The 23,840-nt window shown below is 41.4% G+C and overlaps 1 protein-coding gene across 5 annotated transcripts in view; it reads right to left on the bottom strand.

Moving 5' to 3' along the window:
* Window positions 1-23,840, bottom strand: part of LOC123772658 (uncharacterized) — a 697,131-nt gene that overhangs the window by 187,406 nt on the left and 485,885 nt on the right. For 4 of the 5 annotated variants that reach the window (XR_006774694.2, XR_011222564.1, XM_069303582.1 and 1 more), the window contains exon 5: window positions 14,642-16,858. Coding sequence is in view for 3 of the 5 variants with exons in the window: in XM_069303582.1 (XP_069159683.1) it covers window positions 14,642-16,858 (2,217 nt within the window). In the remaining 2 variants the exon portion in view is untranslated. Of the gene's footprint in view, window positions 1-8,002; window positions 8,202-14,641; window positions 16,859-23,840 lie in introns of those variants that run through there. The other variant, XM_045765931.2, reaches the window with a different exon arrangement.

Raw genomic sequence — 23,840 nt, 5'->3', positions numbered from 1 at the left:
GATGCTAAGGAATTTCACACTTGCACAGTACTGTTTATTACAATGTATAAATGCAACTTCGTCACTATAATTTTATTTTATTTGACCTCTTTATACTGATGTGTCCAACCACTTGGGCTGGATGGAAGAGCGACGGTCTCGCTTCATGCAGGTCAGTGTTCAATCCCACACTGTCCACAATTAGTTGGACACCATTCCTTCCACCCATCCCATCAAAAATCCTTATCCTGATCCCTTCCCAAGTGCTATATATTCATAATGTAATGGCTTGGTACTTTCCTGTGATAATTCCTACCCTCCTTTATACTGATGTTTGTTATGTGAATTCAAGTTCTGTTATAATGTACCTGTATGCTTATTTGTTAACTTAAGGACCTGCACAAAATGCTACGCATGCTAGTGGCTTTGCAAGAATGTACTAATCACCCTCCAGCATATATACTTCCACAACCCATAGTATTTTCTTGTATAAAAATAAAATAAATAAATAAATAAATAAATAAATAAATAAATAAATAAATATAAAAAATTCAAATGAGCAGCTAGACAAACCAGTTTCTCTATGGTTAAAACAAGTGTCTGAAAAAGTCAGTGGAAACTTGGTTAACATACGTGTGTGTCACTTTTTTTTGCATTCATTCGTTATTTTCCATGAGCGCTCTCATTTTGTTACCTTACAGTACTTCTCCTTCAGTATTAAATGTTTTACCTCCATCACACACATTGGTTAATTTTTTTGTCTATTTCTTTTTTTGTGGGTGCTCAAAACGCTTTCTTTAGTCGTTTCATAGATTGTGTAACTCGTCCCTACAATTTTGCATTACTCTTATGTTAAATGCTAAACACAAATGTTAAACAACACACAACTAACAACTACTACATTTCTAATCAACAGGCTTCATATTAGGAAACAAGTCCTGTACAATGCCTGGAAACGAGGCGACTTCAGAAATTAACCAAGAAGAATAACTTGAAGTTATTCCTCAAGTTATTCCCCCCTCATATGTTTCATCCCCCCTTATACAAATAACCCCCCTCATATGATATTTCCCTCTTCATGTTTCCCCCCCCCTCATCTTCGTTGAGGGGAAAACACAATCCAAAAAAACAATGAAGCAAGTCCATTGTATCTCATAATAAAACATGCCAAACAATACGAATGTAGGGAGCAAGCAAGAAAATTAACACTGTAGAATGGTTTATGTTATCGTTGCTCAAATACTACTTCGCTACAATCATCTCTGGCAGTCAACTTTTTTGGAGAGCTTAAACTGCATAAACAAAGACATGGTCAAACTAAGTATTAATTAGTGTGCCTAGTGGTCTTATAAAATATACAGTACAAGGACTGTAACTACTAAGTAACCATTGAAATTTGATCTTCAGTATTTATACTGAATACAAAATTATTATTATTATTATTATTATTATTATTATTATTAATTATATTTAGTTATGTAGAGAGCAATCTGTTTTTTTATATACTGTATACAAAAATTCTTACATTCTTACGAATAACTCCACAAGGGCCGTGACAAGGGTTCGAACGTACATCCGAGAGGATCCTAGACGCGCCTTAATTGACTAGGCTACGACATGGTAAAAGAATTGCATTACACACAGAAATCACAATAGCATGATGCATCAAATGAACAAATCCACAAGGGCCGTGATGAGGGTTCGAACCTAAGATTTGTTCATTTGATACATCACGCTATTGTGATTTCTGTATGTCTTACATTCTTGTTAAGCCACTAGCACACTAGTGGTACGCGAACAAGGGGACACAGGTGGAAACTGAGTACCCACATGAGCCACAGGGACGTTAGAAAGAACTTTTTTAGTGTCAGAGTAGTTAACTGATGGAATGCATTAGGCAGTGATGTGGTGGAGGCTGACTCCATGCAGTTTCAAATGTAGATATGATAGAGCCCAGTAGGCTCAGGAATCTGTACACCAGTTGATTGACAATTGAGAGGCAGGACCAAAGAGCCAAAGCTCAACCCCGCAAGCACAAATAGGTGAGTAAATAGGTGAGTAAATAGGTGAGTACATAGCATTTCAGGAAGATTCTTAATCCTAGCTTTTCCCAAAATACGACCCGCCAAATCATTTAACACCCAGGTACCCATTCATTGCTGGGTGAACAGAGGCTACAGTGAAGGATTGGCACCCAGTCAATCCTCCCCGATACAAACCCAGGCCAAAGTGCTTGTGAAGCGCCGGGTGAGTGAGTTACCACTGCGCCATGGCGACTGCTAATCTAAATTAACATTGATAGAACTATTTCACCACTTTATTGTTAATGATAAGATACATGATTTTTGTAGAATGTATCTAAATTACACCTCAAGTAGATATATTAGAATACAGAATGTAAAGAATTGAGGACTATGTAAATCACAGCACACACACTCACACACTACACTACAGTACATGTAAATTGCAGTACTGTACTTCTATTACTCTCCAATATATGATGCTTAAATACCATACAAAGCACTTTCTAAATACAGTAACTCTACTACAATAGGCAATATTACAACAGTTCTGTTACCATCAATGTTGTTGTAATCTTATCATATGTAAAGTGTTAGTACTGTATACTGAAATACAATAACAACCAATATCATACAACACCCACTGCAGTCTAACACCATTTAGGAATGTCAAAATCCTTTTGCACTACCGCTCATGGGATGAGCATCAGGCCACAAACTAACTCCCGTTGGTGGCAACAATAAAATTCAAACAGTAATTAACATACAATATAGTCAACCTAGCGAAGCCATCAAGAGGCAAAGATATACAGTAGTTTAAAACAGGACTAGAAATACTCCTCAGACAGAACTAATGGAACTTCCCCTGCCATTGACGTGTTGTTCTGGTTATGGCCACTATAAGCTGTGGCCAACATACACATATATATATATATATATATATATATATAAATGTAAAATACAGTACCTGTAAATAATTCAATGCAAGTTACACGTGCCCCTGTTTTTATACTTTTCAGAGCACATGTTGTATATCAGCATAATAAATTATGTTTATTATTAATGTATGGTACAGTTTTATACCAGGTCCCAGTACTTACCTTCCATAATTAACATCAGAATGTTTAAATTTGCTTATATCTATACTATATACATTTTGATTGATGCACACTGATATTAGTCATTGGATACTTATTGTACTTATCCCGAGACGAATGAAAAATTATCCAATAAAAGCAAAGTGGAAGAAATACAATACACGTACCTGTTCTTATGACACAAAAGGGGCACAGTGCCATGAATATCAGTGCAATTTTAAAGTATATGAATTATGCATACACTATCGCCAAATATGACATTTGTTCATTATATTTCAAATGGTTAATGATATAGACCATCTTATTTGCAATTTTGTGCAAATTCCTTCAAAAATATATGCATTATACATCTTTCTACATTTGAAGTAAAGCCATTATTAGTGTTGCTATCATCTACAGTACTTTTGTACAATTACCAACCACTACAGATATATAAGAGAAGAAAAATATCACACAGTGATAAGCCTTTACCGAAGACAACGTTATACTCTGGATTAGCTTTCAGTGAGGGCTACATCATGCTGCTCCACTCCAAACCAGTTTCATAACTGCCGGAACAGTACTAAACATCTTTGGTTCTGTTGTATGGTGTCATAACTCCAAATTACAAATGCCTCTGTGCACAATTTTTTTTTTTGTAATTCTTCCAAGATGTGATGTGATGCAAACTTGTTGTAGACGACGAGTGACAATAACGTGGCTGAAAGTATGAAAACTAAACTACACACCAAAAGATGAGGAGACGACGACGTTTTGGTCCGTCCTGGACCATTATCACAACCGACTTGATAACGGTCCAGGATGGAACGAAACGTCGTCGTCTTCTCATCTTCTGTTGTCTGGTTTAGTCTTCGTATATGTACTTGTTAACTTGTTATGATGTATGAGAGACATGCTAGTGTTAGGTGATAGTGAGAAGTTTCTCTTATGTCGTATAGTTTTTGTCACGCCTTGGCTGCTGTGTGCAGTTGTTACTTCAGGTGTACGTGGTGATTGTGTGTGATTGCCATCAGCGCTGTGTGTAGTTGCTATTATTGCTGTATGTGGTGGTTGTGTGTGGTTGCTATTATTGCTGTATGTGGTGGTTGTGTGTGGTTGCCATTATTGCTGTATGTGGTGGTTGTGTTTGGTTGCCATTATTGCTGTATGTGGTGGTTGTGTTTGGTTGCCATTATTGCTGTATGTGGTGGTTGTGTTTGGTTGCCATTATTGCTGTATGTGGTGGTTGTGTGTGGTTGCCATTATTGCTGTATGTGGTGGTTGTGTGTGGTTGCCATTATTGCTGTATGTGGTGGTTGTGTGTGGTTGCCATTATTGCTGTATGTGGTGGTTGTGTTTGGTTGCCATTATTGCTGTATATGGTTGTTGTATGTGGGGTTGTTGTATGTGGTTGTCATTGTTGCTTTATATGGTTGTTGTATGTGGTTATCTTGAGATGATTTCGGGGCTTAGCGTCTCCGTGGCCCGGTCCTTGACCAGACCTCCCTTTTCTTACACACCCCTAGGAAGCAGCCCGTAGCAGCTGTCTAATTCCCAGGTACCTGTTTACTGCTAGGCAACAGGGGCATCAGGGTGAAAGAAACATTTGTCTCCGCCTCCACCGGGGATCGAACCCGGAGACTCAGGACTAGGAATCCCAAGCGCTGTCCATCCAGCTGTCAGGCGTGGTTGCCATTGTTGCTGTATATGGTGGTTGTATGTGGTTGCCATTGTTGCTGTATATGGTGGTTGTATGTGGTTGCCATTGTTGCTGTATATGGTGGTTGTATGTGGTTGCCATTGTTGCTGTATATGGTGGTTGTGTGTGGTTACCATTGTTGCTGTATGTGGTGGTTGTGTGTGGTTACCATTGTTGCTGTATATGGTGGTTGTGTGTGGTTACCATTGTTGCTGTATATGGTGGTTGTGTGTGGTTACCATTGTTGCTGTATATGGTGGTTGTGTGTGGTTACCATTGTTGCTGTATGTGGTGGTTGTATGTGGTTACCATTGTTGCTGTATATGGTGGTTGTGTGTGGTTACCATTGTTGCTGTATATGGTGGTTGTGTGTGGTTACCATTGTTGCTGTATATGGTGGTTGTGTGTGGTTACCATTGTTGCTGTATATGGTGGTTGTATGTGGTTACCATTGTTGCTGTATATGGTTACCATTGTTGCTGTATGTGGTGGTTGTGTGTGGTTACCATTGTTGCTGTATATGGTGGTTGTGTGTGGTTACCATTGTTGCTGTATATGGTGGTTGTATGTGGTTGCCATTGTTGCTGTATATGGTGGTTGTGTGTGGTTACCATTGTTGCTGTATATGGTGGTTGTATGTGGTTACCATTGTTGCTGTATATGGTGGTTGTATGTGGTTACCATTGTTGCTGTATATGGTTACCATTGTTGCTGTATGTGGTGGTTGTGTGTGGTTACCATTGTTGCTGTATATGGTGGTTGTATGTGGTTGCCATTGTTGCTGTATATGGTGGTTGTATGTGGTTGCCATTGTTGCTGTATATGGTGGTTGTATGTGGTTGCCATTGTTGCTGTATATGGTGGTTGTGTGTGGTTACCATTGTTGCTGTATATGGTGGTTGTATGTGGTTACCATTGTTGCTGTATATGGTGGTTGTGTGTGGTTACCATTGTTGCTGTATATGGTGGTTGTGTGTGGTTGCCATTGTTGCTGTATATGGTGGTTGTATGTGGTTACCATTGTTGCTGTATATGGTGGTTGTATGTGGTTGCCATTGTTGCTGTATATGGTGGTTGTATGTGGTTGCCATTGTTGCTGTATGTGGTGGTTGTATGTGGTTGCCATTGTTGCTGTATATGGTGGTTGTATGTGGTTACCATTGTTGCTGTATATGGTGGTTGTATGTGGTTGCCATTGTTGCTGTATATGGTGGTTGTATGTGGTTACCATTGTTGCTGTATATGGTGGTTGTATGTGGTTGCCATTGTTGCTGTATATGGTGGTTGTATGTGGTTGCCATTGTTTTTTTTTCTTAAACAATGCTGTTTGTTGACCAACTTGTACAATTGCTATTTCTGCCATGTTTTCCCCTATTTTTTATTCCTTTTTCAACACAATTTATACTTTAATCCCAATTACTATTAAGTTTTAGTCTAAGCATTTTTTTCCCCCCCCCCACACCTTGCCCAAAACGCTATGCGTATTAGTGGCTTTAGGTATTGTATGTACTAGCTCTATAACTCCAACATTATGTTTGTAACTCATCAACTATGTACAGTATGTACTTTTCCTGAATAAAAAAATAAATTTAATTTAATTAATTAATTTAATTTAATTTAATTTAATTTAATTTAATTTAATGTGGTTGCCATGATTCTCGAGAAGTGAATCAACCTAGAAAACTGTACATCTTCAGCATAACTTCTTAACATTTATTTATATTTATGTATTAATAAGTCACATATCTCTTATTATTATTATGCATTGCCCCTCAAATGTATTACTGTATCTACAACAAACCATACATTTTAATTTTAATGATTAGCAGCATTATATAAATACTGTAAATAAATATATATACCTTCATTTTGGTCTGGTTGCGATAGATGGGGACAGGAAACCTGGCAGGCTTATCCGATATGGTGGTAACCAAGGGGCCGGCCGGCCGAGCGGACAGCATGCTGGACACGTGATCCTGTGGTCCCGGGTTCGATCCCGGGTGCCGGCGAGAAACGATGGGCAGAGTTTCTTTCCCCCTATGCCCCTGTTACCTAGCAGTAAAATAGGTACCTGGGAGTTAGTCAGCTGTCACGGGCTGCTTCCTGGGGGTGGAGGCCTGGACGAGGACCGGGCCGCGGGGACACTAAAACCCCAAAATCAACTTGAGATAACAACTCAGGATAACCAAGTTACCTGTTGGCAGGATTATCTGCTCGTCTGTTTCAGTGTATGCCTGCTCACATGCCCACTTAGTAAACATTTCAAACACAGTAAGAGCTCAGTAATCTGAATTCCAGTAACATGGATTTTTGAGTAATCTGAATAAATCTGATTTTGAGTTTTTTACTGCTCAACTCAAAAATTTGGGTTACTGAGAATTCTTGTGGACAAAAACCTGAACAAATTAAAATTATAATTTTTTGGACTTTCCAGGAAAAAATTCAGCTAACTCACATGGAGGGATGGGGCCCGTATTTATTACTAAACAGAATAGTAATTTGGATTATAAAGTATAGACAGTACAGTACTGTACTACATGTACGATTGTGGGATTCCATCTCGAACTCATGCCCACAAGTTCTGTATGCCGTGAGAGAGATGCCTGTAAGGTAACTCAATTTGATTTTGTTGTCATGAAGAAAATCAGGTTATAAACTCTTTGGCTTTGGTGCATCTTTCAATTGACTTTATAATCTCCGTCACGAGCAAAATGTTGTCGACAGTAAAGGCTTACTCTTGTGTGGTGTTTTTCTTGACTTTTTTTTTTTGGCAGCCCTTACCTGCTACAGTACACCCAGCTTTAAAACCCAGCTTTACAGTATGTACACTCAGCTTTACAGTATGTACACCCAGCTTTACAGTATGTACACCCAGCTTTACAGTATGTACACCCAGCTTTACAGTATGTACACACACACACACACACACACACACACACACACACACACACACACACACACACACACACACACACACACACACACACACACACACACACACACACAGCATATAGTACAGTACATAAATCCTATCAAGGAAGTGTCCCACCAACTTTCCTAGGCAATGGAACCGACTGTTTTGCTTGGAAACACTGCATTTATGACCTCAAATCACAACCATTTATTAAACATCATATTTCATACGCATCAAAACATTTCATATTTCCTTGGATTAGTCACCATACGAGAGAGGGGGGGGGGGTTTAACCACAAGAGTGGCTGGATATGTTAATTCCCGTACTACAATATTCCCAAAGCTTATAACTTAATGTTAAATCCCTTTGTGGCAAACAACCCATCCTTGTTATGTTTTGTCCAGCTTGGCAATTTAAATAAAAAGCACGGTGCTTGCCTGTTTACTAATTTGTGGTGCTGGAGGCTTTTCTCGAATCGCTGACAACTTTGACCGAGGCTGAGCACTTCCCGCTGGTTTCATAAAATTGAACAGAATCATTAAATATGTGGGTGTGTCAAATTGGGAATGGTAAGTTCTCATAAAATATTCAATAATATTCTTCCGAGTACTCAATATTTTAAGAGCATGATGGGTATAAGGCACAGAAATGAGAATGCTTATATAACTGACATTGTTGGTACCTGTATGTGAATCATGAAAAACAGAAGTTAAATACACAAAGGCACAGGTTTAGATGAAGAATTGTATGACTAAATACAATAAAAACAATGGAATAAATATAGTTACTAAGTTTGTGCTATATGGCCCTACAAAGTGGCATTGTCTTGAATGCCTGGAAAAGTAGAGCCAAACGAAAAAGGAAATACAGAGAACTACAGTAGATTATTGCATAAAGCAGGGATAAATATTCCAAGTGGAAGAGGTACAGAGCCATTCCTGTAGTTTCCAGCATGTTATGAGTTTAGTGTTTTGGATGACAGTAACTTCAAAGCATAAGAGAAAATAGCAGCAACTGGTACATAGTGAGTGACGGTGTGGAGTAGACACTCGGATAAAACAGTTAATGAAGACGTGTGAGAAAGACTGCCATGTGCGCACAGACCTTGAGAGAGCCCTGTGATTAAAGACATCTTGAAAAGATCGTGGAACGTGCTTAACAGGTAGGGAGTTGGTAGACTATTGTTAAATGCTGTGAAGGGGTTTAGTGAGAAGAGGAGCACATAATAGTATATGGGGCACCGAGTGAAATTGTTATAATGGAATAACATGTGTATGAGTTGATGGGGTTCCCCCCAAGTGACCTTTTTATCAAGAAAATAACACTTGTAAAGGTTGATGGGGTACCGAGTGACAATGAGAGATGTGTAAGAGTTGAAGGAGCAGATGGCCTGGTTTCACATAAATTTGTGTGTGCCAAGTGTGATGTTTCTAGTCTTCAAGATTAGTGGTCTTGAAAAAACCAGCGTTGACTGTAATGAATCGCCATTTTCCGGGTGAGACCTGGAGGCTTCCCGGACCTATCCAGGCTGATATGTACCTACGGGGGACCACAAGCCAGAACCTGGCCCCCTCAGAGAGGCACAAGCAGCAATGGCCTATAGAAACCCCCGTGTGGTTGGAAGCATTCTATGTCTGCCATCGACCGGGTCTGGCACCCAGAAAGGTAGGCGTCTCAAAACAAACCTTTATTTGGGTGAAAACATTGCTACCGAAAGCCGAACGAGTGGACAGAACTCCCCAAGTGAAAACTAGCAAATAGCATGACGTCATCACGTTGCCGCACCACCGTCTGTGCAACCTTCCCCCTGAGAGGGGAAAGGGGGGAGCCACAGACTTCTGCACCGGCGATCCAACTGGTGCAGAGGCCAAGACGTGCAGAGAACATCGAAGAGCCTCAACCTTGGCCTGCAGAAGCCAAGACGTGCAGAGAACATCGAAGAGCCGCAACCTTGGCCTGCAGAGGCCAAGACGTGCAGAGAACATCGAAGAGCCGCAACCGAACACAATACATGATGCACCCCCGGCCCAACCAACCAAGCATCAACAACCCAAGGACCCCTCCAAAAAATAGCAGACCCAAACATCACCAGAAAAGAAGGAGACTGCTGCAAACGAACAAACCTACCACAAGGACCAAATGAGCAGAAAAAACTCAGGGCCACGGTGGCCCCAAGCCCCAAGGGCAGTACTTACAGGACACCTAGGGAAGGAAACCCTAGGCGCATGCAGCCCGAGTATCGTAGAATATTACTCCTGGCTCATACACCACCTGTAGGGACAGGCCACAAGGCACAGTACAGTAACTGAAAACAAAACTGGAGCCAGAGGCACCCGACCAGCCAGTATCACATCAGCCAGGAACTGGAGAATGGATCACCAGCACGGAGGTCTGGGACTGCCCCTTCCCCCTCCCCAGGAGGGGGGAGGGGGTTGCACAGACGGCAGTGCGGCGATATGACGACATCATGCTAGTTGCTAGTTTTCATTTGGAGAGATTCTGTCATCTCGTTCGGCTTTCGGGGGCAGTGTTTTCACCAGAATAGGGGTTTGTTTTGGGGCGCCTACCTTTCTGGGTGCAAGACCCAGCCGATAGCAGACATAGAATAATAATAATAATTCCAACCACAAGGGGGGGTTTCTATAGGCCATTACTCTTCATGCCTCTCTGAGGGGGCCAGGTTCTGGCTTGTGGTCCCTGGTAGGCAAGAACTCCATGCACTTTGATGCCAGAAAACTAACAGTAACATATCAGCTTGGATAGCTCTGGGGAGCCGACGGGGCTTCCCCCAGAAAATAAATAAAACTGTGCTCTGAATATAAACAATATAACATCCTTTGTAACTTTTTTTTAAATAAAAATTAACATTATTACTACTACCTGTATTATTATTATTTTTATTATTATTATTATTATTATTATAAAGGGACTAAATTGTGAAATGGCCTATACAGTACTTACATTGAACTAAAATATTGTACAGTACAGTAGTAATTTTTTATCAACTTAAAAGAGAAACAGAAAACAAGTGTGATCTGTTACATTTCGTCACTTCTCGTTTTGTTTGATCTTGTTTTCATCATTTGAAAACATTTTTCGAGTGACGTGTCTGCCACTCTACACAGCACACCTACCCAAGCTCTTGTTATTTTGCTAAAATTTTATAGATGAGAAAAATCATAAATCTCTTAATCAAATTTGCAGATGACACTAAGATCTCCGATAAAGTTTGAAGCAAAAAATATATTGAGCTCTTACAAGGTGATCTACATTAACTCCGAAGATTATCAGAGCACTGGCAGATACTTTTCAATATTGAGAAGTGCAAACAAGACCCTACATATAGGGTGTAACTACACATATCAACAACATGACTCATCATCATTGTGTCGGGGGAGAGACTGACAAAGAAAAGTATTTAGAAGTTATGATCCACAAGACATTACAAGTCACTTAGCAAGTAGCAGCTGTAGGAAAAAAAAGACAACCTTATAAATAATCAAATGAACTCTTAGACTTCAAGGAACAAAGTGGCTATTCAGCTGTACAAATGATCTGGACTACTGTATCCAAGCATGGAGACCCCCCACCACCTTCAGCAGAACATACCTACTTTGGAAAAGCTCCACCATACAATGACTAAAGTCATCCAAGAACGAAGTTGATTCTCGTAGCATAAAGAGTTATGGGCAACAGGACTAACACTACTTCGAACCATACATGACATGGTTGATCTCGTGGAGACCTTTAAAATAATAATAATAATTCATTGTGTCGGGGGACAGACAGCCAGAGTGTATTCATACATGTTAGGCTTATATCAAGGTCCCCAACCCCCCAAGGTCGAATTACTAACTCCGCCAAGGATGCAACCCCACAATAAGCTGACTTAACTATTGAGTACCTACTAGGTGAACAGGCACATTAGGTGATTAAAAATGCACCCAACCATTTCTGTCCCACCCAGGATTTGAGCCCGGAATTCTCAATCGAGAGTCGAGCAGTACATTGTATGTAGTAAAATGTAGTACAGTACTGAACAAATTAGAAGATATTAACCCAGACCACTTCTTTTGAAAGGTCAAATGTACCCCACACAAAGGGCAACAGTTTTCACCTCAACTAGTCACAATTTAGGATAGAAAACAGATGTTGCTTTATCTCCCATAGGGTAATAACCCAATGGAATTGCCTTCCCGCTGAAGTCGTAAATGCAAAGACAGTATGTACTCGAGTTCAAAACTCAACTGGAAAAAATCCTCAAGAATAGGGAATTAAGAGGATTTAAACCCTTTAAAAAGCTACTGGCTTCCTGTCACCACTATGATTACTAGCGATGGTGGCCCTCTGGTACATTCAAGATTAGGTAAAATTTTCCCTTTAATAAACCAATATTTATCTAAAAAATCAAATAAAAATAATGTACTGCCTATAGTATTAAAATTCACTGTAAATACCCAATTCTTTATAAGAGAAAGTATTACCCAAGGGCTTGGATAAAACACCATGTATTGAGCTTGTATTCATTCAATATATGTATGCATATGGCTATGAGAGATGACAGCATTACACAAGGGTGTGAACTTAGTGCAAGAGAGCAATAAATGGAGCATATCAAGTTTAATGAAGGAAATTATACCACTTCTTTCAACAGAGAATGAAACTCAGGATATACAGTATGTATACTAACTGAAAGTTTTGTTGATATATGCAAGAAGCCCAGCATGGAATGTAAATGTAACAGATCACATTAAAGGTGTTCTGCAGTACAGTGGGCTACTCAGTTGACTTGGTTGAATTGTTTCAGGTTTAATTCCCAGACAACGCAAGACATTTGGACACGGTTTGTTAAGGGCCATTTGATGTTAAGGGCCATTTGAGTGTTGTTGGTTAAATCTTGTGAAAATGCAGTACTGTGGTTCACCTGAGGGGGGGAGGGGGAGCCTCAATAAGCCTGCCTAACCAGACTGTGCTCTTGATTTGCCACAACATACAAAATAAGGGGTATTGAATTGCATTAACACAAGCCATCCACCTAACCTAGCCAACCTATGTATGGAAAAGTGAGCATTTGTGAGCTGCTACTTTTTGTAGTATATTACCCCTTATTTTGTACACTGGGGACCATAAGAGCACAGTTGGGTTCATTCTCGGCTCACAATCGGGAATTCAAGATTTGAATCCCGAGTGTAACAAATGGTTGAGCACATTTCCTATCACTTAATTAATGTGCCTGTTCACCTAGCAGTAAATAGGTACCCCAGGAGTTAGTCAGCTTGATGTGGGGTTGCATCCTGGGAATAGTCAATTGTTTTATCTCTATATAAGCTTAACACATGTATATATGTTCAACATACTCCCAACAAGTATAAGAAATATTGCCAGAACAACCATGGACATCTTCAAGAGAAAACTAGATAGTTTTCTCCAAGGAGTGCCAGACCAATCGGGCTGTGGTGGATCTGTGGGCTTGCGGGCCGCTCCAAGCGACAGCCTGTTGGACCAAACTCTCAAGTCAGGCCTGGCCTCGGGCCGGGCTTAGGGAGAAGAAGAATTCCCAGAACCCCATCAAGCAGGTATCAAGCAGGTATATACACTGAGTGTCTGTCCCCCTGACACTTGATTTTTTTGGCTCCATTCTGCAGCATGGATAAGTGGCCCTTATTACATTTATTTTTTCATGGTTATTCTTGCCTAAGGAAGTATGTAACTGACAAGAGTTCATAAATTAGGCTTTGAGTGTGTTGTTGATGAAATGTTCCTCTCTCTGAAGGCTACCTATTTGCTCCCATCCCATCATGTTTTGTCCCTCCTTTCCATGTCCTGTCTGAGTCAAGTAAACTGTGAGGTGGGCAGCTTCTTGCTAATCTGCTGCCAATGCAGGTGTTGACAATGCAGGTGTTGACATCTGGTGATAGTCTGGAGGAGTGGTCACATAAACTGACTAGCAATTAACAAAGCCATACTTTATCATCTAATTGAAGAAACTGCTGAGAGGAGGTTATTAAGTGTACATTAAAGAATCTTCTGAGGATATCTTGGGCTGAATAAAGGATTTCAGTGTCTCCTTTCTTCTAATAATGGATTGATTGAGAGATCGCACTACTCCAAAAGTCACTATCAATCTAGCCCTGACTGTTGTTTAGTCATGTCTTTAGTGAGAACAGGACATTGTCTAAGAAACCAACCAAACTTTTCTTCTTCAATCAAAACCATTCTCTTCGTCAATAAAGTTTCTGTTTTAATTAAACTAAAGACACTTAAAGGACAAAAGCGTGTTGCTGTAATTGTACAGATCATCCACATAATACAATACAAATTCTTCTCCTAGTTTTTCTCTTTCTTATATAATAATAATAATAATAATAATAATTTTTATTTAGGCAAAGGTACATACATAAGATCATTCTTATATAATAATAATAATAATAATAATAATTTTTATTTAGGCAAAGGTACATACATACATTTTACAAAGTTTGTTGGCTTTATAGATAGGAGCTAGTACATACAATGCCTAAAGCCACTATTACGCAAAGCGTTTCGGGCAGTATATTTGTATATTAAGAAAAAGCATTTCTGATAGCATTAAAACGCAAAGAAAATACACGGCCCAAATATGGGCCCTACAACTGAGAATACAGAATGAAAGTTGAGAAGGCCTTTCTAAAATGTAAAACAAATTACTGTACACTCTTGGGATATACAGTAAATGTTTCACACCTAATTTGTGAAATATCTCGTCCTTTATCTACATAATACATGTACAAGACATTACTTTTTTATGAAGCCCCTGTTTTGGCAATTGAAAGTCATATTTTAAATCTATACTTTCAAATCATGATAAATCTAAAAATGACATCTAAAAATGACTTCCAAAAATGAAATTTTTTATTTCGTAAGAAAAATTTGTGTGCAATATAAAAAACAAAAACAATTTATTTAACATACCTTTTCCTTTTTTGCCAACCATCAAAGACGTTGCTCGTCGAAGTTCTTTATTTTCTTTCTTCATATCTCCTGGGGTGAGATTTGGTGGCAATGTGGAATGTTTTTTCTTCTTTCCAGACAATGTAGTATCTTCAGGTGTAGAAATGGCTTCTGCCAAATCCTCAATGCTTCTAAAGCGCCCAGAACCATCACGGGTTAGTGGTATAACAGACGGACTGAGGGACGGAAGGCGAGCATAGTCTTGAGGCGAGGGTAGAGCTGACTCACGCAGGGATGATCTCCACGGCTCTCTAATAATATCCCCATGAATACGAGTGGAAGATCTTGAGGTGGAAGTGAGTTTAGTTGTGGTGGCACGTGTGGTGGAACTGGAAGAAGATGGAGTTGGTGTTCTACTTCCACTTCGAACAGAATCGGTAATTCTAGATAGCAATCGGCCTGAACGACTTCCTCGAGATCCAATGCTACCTTGGTCCTCAGTAATTACAGCTAATGTGTCTGGTCGAGGTCTAGGCTCAAGGTTTTTTAAGTTTTCTAAAAATTCCCGATCTGTCAATGGGTTATCATTGTCTTGAATACTATAGTGACTAGCTAGGGAACCATTTATAGCACTGCTAACTTCACTTCCACTTTCATGTTGTTCATTTTGCCCATAAAGATCATCAATGTGTGTAACCTTATCCCCTGAGAGCTGATGAGAATGGTTTGATGCAACTTCAATCATTTCATCTTTTTCCGAGACGGCATTGTGTAGCCAGCTTGGATTTTTAGATGTCGAGGGTGTAGTTGGCATGGATCTCGCAGAAAGTTTGGTATGATCCTTCTGAGTTGCAGATGGAGCAATGCGTGGTGTCCAGTGCATTGACTCATCTCTGGGTGGTGGAGGAGGTGGGACTTCCAATGTTTCTTTCATTTGAATTTCCACTTCATCACCATCATCACGATTTCTTTCTACATCTTCTGATGCAATGGATGCTCGACTGCGAACTGTCTCCTTTCCTTTCCTAATATCAGATTTTCTTTTCCTAAAATTTTCTGCTTCTTTAGGTGAAGTAAGTAAGGACGGAGTACCAGAGAGTTCAGTTCGATTGTCACTACCTCCACTCTCGTCTGTTCTTGTTGTGCTGAACACAGACCCCAAGCCACTGTCTGCTCTCTCATCTGAATGAACTCCATTGGTTGTTTTTTTTGTTGGTGGTGGAGGCTTAAACTGAGGTGGGCTCTCATCTAAGCCTTCAATTAAGCCTTCCTTCAGCATGTGTCGTATCGTATCAAATCTTTCATTGGGTTTTGAGCTGTTAGATCCTGAACTATGAGAACTTTCTCTTGAACACTGTCTACTGAAATCGTTCAAATCGCCTCTGGAGTTTTCATCCTCCTTGTTCAAGCTTTCCTTGTGAGTGAAACCATTTTCTACTGCCTTAGGGACAGATTTCTTCACTTTCCCATTGACATCCTTTCTGTCCCGAAAACTACTCCCTTTCTGGCCATTAGTATTATCATTATTATTATTGCTGTTGTTATCATCATCATCATCATTATTATTATTACTATTATTATTATTTATATTATTATTATTATTATTTTCTGAACCAGGAGTAGTGGGAGAAGGTTTTGGTTTTGGTCTTCCATAAGAGGAATTTCTTGCCTGACCAGCATTCATATAATCAAATGAAGCTGTAGAACTCTCCATGGATGCCAACGACTCCTCAGACGTTTGTCTACAAGGTTTCTGACTCGCTGTACTGGGCCTCGACGGGCTAACAGTGGAATCTTCGAGAGAATCATCAGAGAAACCATTTTCGTGTTCAAATGGGGGTAAACCTTGATGGAATTCTTTTATCATATTCTGCAAAGGTGTAGAAGGCTTCTTCACTGGTGTTGAAGCCTTGGAAGATTTCCCTCCAGCTACAGGTGCATTCTGAAGGCTATCATCACTAAGAGAGTCGCGATTTGCAACCTTTTTCTTTATGGGGTCACCTTGACTATCTGTTACAACATAAAACTGGGAACCTTGAAGAATATCAGATTCATTTCCATCAGAGTCTCCATCATCATCATAGTCTGGAGTTGGGGAGGGAGGAGCAGGAATAAACATTCTTGAAGAGTCATTGAATACCCCTGAGACAATGAAACTACCTCCTGGACGACCTCCATGACCACTGCTGTTGTTGACATCCTCAACCAACGGAGTTTCATCAAACCCGCTGTCCTTCCCTGAAAATCAGAAAAACTGGCTTTTAGCATATTGGCAAAAATTACTGAACAAAAATGTTATACTGTATGTAAATCTATTGTCACTTGATATCTTATACAGTAGTTTGATTCCTGCCACTAATTGCCCCCAATCACCAATGGTTAGCTCCACAATGTAAGACTGAGAACTGGAGATGCTTTTTTCACCCACAATGGGTAATTAATCGATGGAACAATCTACCCACCGAAGCCGTAAATGCCAATATTCTGTTAACCTTTAAAGTACAGCCGGAAAAGATCATCATGGCTAAGGGGGGGGGCCTTCAACAAGCCGCTGGCTTCCTGTCCTCGTTGAGGCCACTAGTGTTAGTGGCTCTCAGGTAAACAAATAGACCACCAAGCAACAATAGCTAAGCATAATGTTCCGGCTTATGCTAATCCCTTATGACATCATGGGAGTATACAATTCATCCCTTTTCCTTAATATAATTTTGGATGACCATCCATCACAATAACCCCTTTCCCTAAACTTGTATAGCATTTGAAGTCTCGGTCTCTCGGTCTCTCTCTCTTGGTCTCTCTCTCTCGGTCTGAATGATATCCAATCATATTTCAACAATCAACATCAACACATGATAATGAACCTCTCAAACTATATGAATGCCCCAAGGCAGCATTATAAACCTCTCCTATTTCTTTTATGCTGCACATCACTAACTTGCCAATTGATATGAATATACTGTATTAGACTTGTCATTAGTCAATGCACATAGAGTTCAAAGCCTACCGGGAACTACGAGCCAGAACCTGGCCCCCCTCAGAGGCACGAGGAGCAATGGCTTATAGAAACCCTTGTGTAGCTGGAGGCATTCTATGTCTGCCATCGACTGGGTCAGGCACCCAGAAAGGTAAGCACGCCAAAACAAACCCCTATTCCAATTCAGTGGCAATTAAAATATTGCCACTGAAAGCCAACTTAGTGGACAGAACTCCCCAAATGGAAAATAAGCAAATGAGCATGACATCACCATGTCACCATGCTGTTGTCTGCAAAACCCTCCCCCCCTCCCTGGGAGGGGGAAGGGGCATCCCCAAACTCCTGTGCCGGTTATCCAAACCTCCAGTTCTGAGGCTGGATATGAAAACATATCCGGTTGGAAAACATATCCTCCCTCCGGTCGGCATTTTTTTGCCGACCGGAGGAAGGGAGGGTTGCCAGGGAGCCTCCGGGTCTTACCCAGAAAATGGTGTTTCATTATATTCATTGCTGTTTTTTTGAGGGAGCCCCATCGTCTCCCTGGAGCTACTTACCCAAAGACAAAACAAGAGGGACTTACCCGGGAGGTGGTCGACTCTCGCTCCTCAATGCGAAGTCGAGACAACTGGCTGCAAACACCGACCCAAAGCAACACAGGCCCGATGAGGCCCAGGAACATTGACAAGGTAGCGAGCGGCCAGGACCTTGTTCGACCTCCAAAAACCCAATGCCCGAATGTCAACCCAAGACATGTTACCGAAGACGGCAGCAAGCACAGCAAACATATGAATGTCATGGGCACAAGGATAGACCGCAGACTGGCTGGATCGAATTACCCTGAAGATGACCTGGGAGACCCGAGCCCTGGAACAGGGAAAAAGGGAAACCGGGTCAACCCAAAGCGCGTCCCTGGCTTCCGAGGCTGTAACGGCAGAGAGCCACAACCGGACACAACACATGATGCATCCCTGGCCTAACCAACCAAGCATCAGCAACCCAAGGACCCCTCCAGAAAGCAGCAGTCTCATTCTTTGCTAGAAAAGAAGGAGACAGCTGCAAATGAACAAACCTACCACTAGGACCAAAAGAGCAGAAACCCCTGAGCCAGAGAAGAGCATGAAGTTCCCCAACCTGACCCTAAGAGGCCAATGCCAACAAGAAAAGAGCCTTCACCAAACAATCATGAACTGAAGGGGCCACCACAAACCCTGGAGAAGAGAGAAATGAGAGCACACGGTCCAACGACCAAGACGGCTCAGGCTGTGCATGAGCAGGCCGAAGGTGAAACAACGCATGAAACAGCTTGCAGAATGGTGCAGACGTAATACCAATGCTGAACGCAAGCTGCAGAGGCTCTGCCAGCGCTGTACAATTCAAGGCGACAGTATTCAGTATGAGATGACAGTCTTGGAACAACCACGAAAGGAAGGACAAGACAACCTTAACAAAGACAGAAGTAAACCTACAAAGGGATAAGAAATAATGACACCTGGCTCCAACAGAAGCCAGACCTAAGACAGAGTGGTCATCCTAAAAAAGGGGCAAGGAATCCAGGGGCTCAAACGGGACAAGTCCAGAATAAACCTCAGATCCGCACAGTCCCGTTTCGGAAATGGAAACAGGCGGGAAACTTACCTGAAGGACAGGGTCGTATCGACTACGCCCGCCTGCCCACTCGTTGGGGATGCTAACGAGTGGGTGTGTTAATTGGATGACGATTTGCTTGTATGTATGTTTGTTTGTTTTCTTTTTTGGGGGGAGTTCTTTGGCTCTGTTAGGATATGGGTTGCAACTTTCACCAGTTGGGGTTTGTATTGTTTCACCTACCTTTCTGGGGGTATTTACTGGTCCATGGCAGACATGCCACACTTTAAATGTAGAGTGCTCATATGGCCATTGCTCCCTGTGCCTCTCTGAGGGGACCAAGTTCTGGCTTGTGGTCTCAGGTAGGAATACAGAACTCCTGTGACTGATGACACCAAATATGGCACATGTCCGTTTGGATAGCTTCAGGGAGCCAACAGGGCTCCCCACAGGAAGGCTAATGTGTATGAATACACTCTGGCTGTCAGGCAGAGGCCTGACAGCTGAGTGGACAGCACTTCAGATTCGTAGTCCTGAGCCCTTTATGTCAATAGAATCGGTTCTCAGCATACCTATTACACCTCTGCTCTTCAACAGGGCTATTTTGCACATATAGTACTGTCATGCCTCCTGGTCTCCTGAGGAGTTATTCCCAAGTGCAAATTTGTAACTAATCTCTCAAATATTTATCAAGTGTAAATTAATATGTATCTTTCCCATCTGCACACTATAAAATACAGATTTAAATATTTTAAATGCTTTAATTAATTTAGATGTGGATTCAGGTGGTAAATGATTTTTGCACATTCTCCAGCTTTAATTAAATGTGGCTGTTAGTGTGCACCAATATTCCACCCTAGACATCACTATTGCCTTAAAAATATCATCTTAGGTCTGGTATTTTTTTTTTTTTTTTTTTTTTGAGATATATACAAGAGTTGTTACATTCTTGTACAGCCACTAGTACGCGTAGCGTTTCGGGCAGGTCCCTGGAATACGATCCCCTGCCGCGAAGAATCGTTTTTTCATCCAAGTACACATTTTACTGTTGCGTTAAACAGAGGCTACAGTTCAGGAATTGCGCCCAGTAAATCCTCCCCGGCCATGATACGAACCCATGACATAGCGCTCACGGAACGCCAGGTGATTGTCTTACCACTACACCACGGAGACTAATATATTAACCAAGGAGGTCTCCCCTAGATATGAAGTATGCAAATGTCACACGTCTCTTCTCGAGTTGTCCTCGAACTGGTTTGAGGATGTGGAGGCACTTGGGGCCGGTCATGGGTCGGGTGCGTTGGTCTTGGCGGTGTGTGCGTCATCTGCTCTTTTTGAAGCTGTTTGTGCCGATCCTGTGGGATTGCGGTGTCGCTGTTTTTTGCTTCCTGTCTCACGTATCAGCAGGCGGTGCTTGCTTCCTCTGTGGAATCCACTTGGGCCCTGACTCTTAGGTTGCCTTCACCTTTTCGTCCCATGTTGTTTGCAGAGTCTGCAGTGGTGCAGTATCTGCAGGTGGCTTCTTCCAGTTGATGTCCCATGTCGGACTTGTTGGTTCTCCGGGAAGGGGGGGGGGGGGTGTCTTCCCGGAAGGGTCGAGCCTGGGCTTGGGGGTTCCTCCCATCATGGTAGGCAGTTGGTGCCAGTTTCGGAGCCAGCGCAGCCTTTGGAACTGTCTTCATCTGGTAGGCATGCTGATCGCTCTGTGCGGAGGTCTGGTTTTCATAAGGGGCATCGGCCCTTTCGAGACTAGCCTATAGAAATCCTTGTGTGGTTGGCAGAATTCTTTGTCTGCCATCAACCACGTAGTAGGGCGATGGGGTGGAGGCATGCTCTGTTTGCTCGTACCTGGTCCCATGATTTGTGGGCCTTTCGGGTCGTTTCATGCAGCCTGCGGTGGCATTGGGTAGCCATTCCTCCTTCAGGAGGTTCGGGGTTGGCGAGACAAACCTCATCTCCTGCGCTCTGTCGGATCATCTTAAAGTGGGTTCGCTTGGGAGTGGTCAAAATGACCTCATCCCTCCGGTGGGGTCCTGCCTGTTTCCAGTTCCAATGCTATTGGTCTTTGCAATCCCACTTCTTTCTGAAGATAAATGACAGCCATCCTTTGGACCTTGTCCAGTGGGGTAGCTATTTGCTTGTGTATTGTTCTTTGCTTTTCATTTTTGCTCACAAATGCGTTTGCCAACCTTTATGTGAACTTTACCTAAATTTACCTGAGGGCCACTAATATTAGTGGCCTCATCGAGGACAGGAAGGTTTATCAAAGGTCCCCATTTGCCCTGATCTTTTTTATCTGTACTGTATTTTAAAACCAAAGAGCTTTTTCATTTACAACTTTAGCAGGAAGGCAGTTCCACAGGTTTACAACCCTATGGGTGAAAAATCATTTGTTTTCTGTCTAACACTGGGGCTTGTTGAGCTTGAATCTGTTGTTCGTCGTTCATGTTACATCTGATCTTTTGAAGAAAGTGTCGGGATCTACATCATCCAAATTGTTTAGTATTTTGAAGGTTTCTAAGAGATCCATCCTGTCATGCCTGGTCTGCAGTGTTGTTAGCCCAGTGGCCCTCAACTGGGTGAGGTGGCCCTCAATGACGACTAAGCTCCGGTATGATTTTTGTTGCCCGATGTTACACCTTCTGAGCAACTATGTCTTTCTGAAGGTGAGGTCTCCATGCCTGGATGCAATAATCCAGGTGGGGGCACACCAGAGACTTATACAATTGAACAACTACTTTCTTTTCCTTGAAGCTTTATTATTCCCCATTTTTTTTTTACTGCTGCTCCCACTTATTGTGCAACTTTTCATGAATAATGGATTCTGATTCCAAGGTACTTTTCTTCATCTATCTGCTGTAATGTAGTGCTGTCAATTTAGTAATTGTGACGTGGATTGTTATGTCCCACATGTAAGGTCTTGCATTTATCGACTTTAAAGAGCATTTGCCAGTCATCTGACCATTTATGGAGTTTATGCAGATCTCTGTGTAAGGTCTCAATATCACTTTCACTTCCCACTTTACCATAGATCTTAGTGTCATCTGCAAATTTGATGATGTGATTTGTAATATTCTGAAACTTATTTTAATCCGTGCTATGCACTATGTGTGTTTAGGGTAACCCTTCCCTAGTTGCTCATTTAGCATTGCCCCTGCACTGAGTTAATTCTCTGGTGTGTTTAGGATTTCGCTTTGGGTTCTTAGGAGTTCTACTCCCCAAGCCCGGCCTGAGGCCAGGCACGACTTGTGATAAATTGATCCAACAGGCTTTTGCTTTGAGCGGCCCACAGGCCCACATATCCACTACAGCCTGGTTGGTCCGGCACTTCTTGCAAGAACCTGTCAAAGTGCCTCTTGAATACATCCACCTTTGATCCAGCAACATTTCTAATGCTTGCTGGGAGGGTGTTGAACAGCTGTGGACCTCTGATGTTCAGACAGTGTTCTCTGATTGTGCCTATGTCACCTCTACTCTTCACTGAATGTACTATGAATTTCCTTCCATGTCTTTCATTCCAGTATGTTGTTATTCTACTGTGCAAATTTGGGACCTGGCCTTCAAGTATCTTCCATGTATATATTATTTGATACCTTTCTCGTCTCCTTTCCAGAGAGTACATTTTAAGAGCTTTGAGACAGTCCCAATAATTTAGATGTTTTATCGTTTCTATGAGTGCCGTATATGTTCTCTGTATTCCCTCTAATTCAGTGATCTCACCCGCTCGGAAGACGGGACAACACCTATGACTTAAATAGTATTAGCATTGCTATGGGGTCCCTGGATTTGAACGTTCTCATAATCCATCCTATCATTTTCCTGGCCGCCGCTATATTTGCTCGGTTATGTTCACTAAATGTCAGGTCGTCAGACATCATAATTCCGAGATCTTTTACATATTGCTTTCCTTCTATGAGTAGGTCTGATTGTGTCTTGTACCCTGTGTTTTGTTTAAGTTCTGTGGTTCCACCATACCTAAGTACTGTACCTGAAACTTATCACCATTAAACATCATGTTATTTTCAATTGCCCAATCGAAGACTTTATTAATATCTGTCTGCAGTTTTTCGGTGTCTTCTACAGAGGAAATTTTCATACTGATTTTTTTACCATCTGCAAAGGATGACATGAGGCTGTGACTAGTTTTTTTGTCTATATCAGAGATAAGAATGAGAGATAGCAGTGGTGCAAGGACTGTGCCCTGGGGTACAGAGTTTTCACTGCACTTGGGCTTTATCTTACTTGACTGATCATCACTCTGCATTCTGCTCAACAAAGTTAAAAACCCAATGCTCCACTTTACCCGATATTCCTATTGATTGCATTTTGTGGGCTATCACTCCATGGTCGCATTTGTGGAATGCCTTTGCCAAAATCTGTGTATGCAACATCTGCATTTTGCTTCTCTTCTAAGGCTTCTGTGATTTTGTCCTAGTGGTCGAGTTGTGACAGACAGGATTTTCCCTCTTCAAATCCAGGTTATGTCCTAGGTTATGAAGTTCATTATTTTCTATAAAACTAGAAATTTGATTCCTAATCACTCTTTCAAAAACTTTATTCTGTGTAATGTTAGTGCAACTGGTCTATAATTTTTTGCCAAAGCTTACTACCTCCCTTGTGTAGAGAAGCTATATCTGCTGATTTAAGTGCTGCTGGTATCTC

The sequence above is a fragment of the Procambarus clarkii genome, chromosome 50 (assembly GCF_040958095.1).
Source record: "Procambarus clarkii isolate CNS0578487 chromosome 50, FALCON_Pclarkii_2.0, whole genome shotgun sequence".
NCBI lineage: Eukaryota > Metazoa > Arthropoda > Malacostraca > Decapoda > Cambaridae > Procambarus > Procambarus clarkii.
This window is presented reverse-complemented; position numbering and strand designations above follow the sequence as displayed.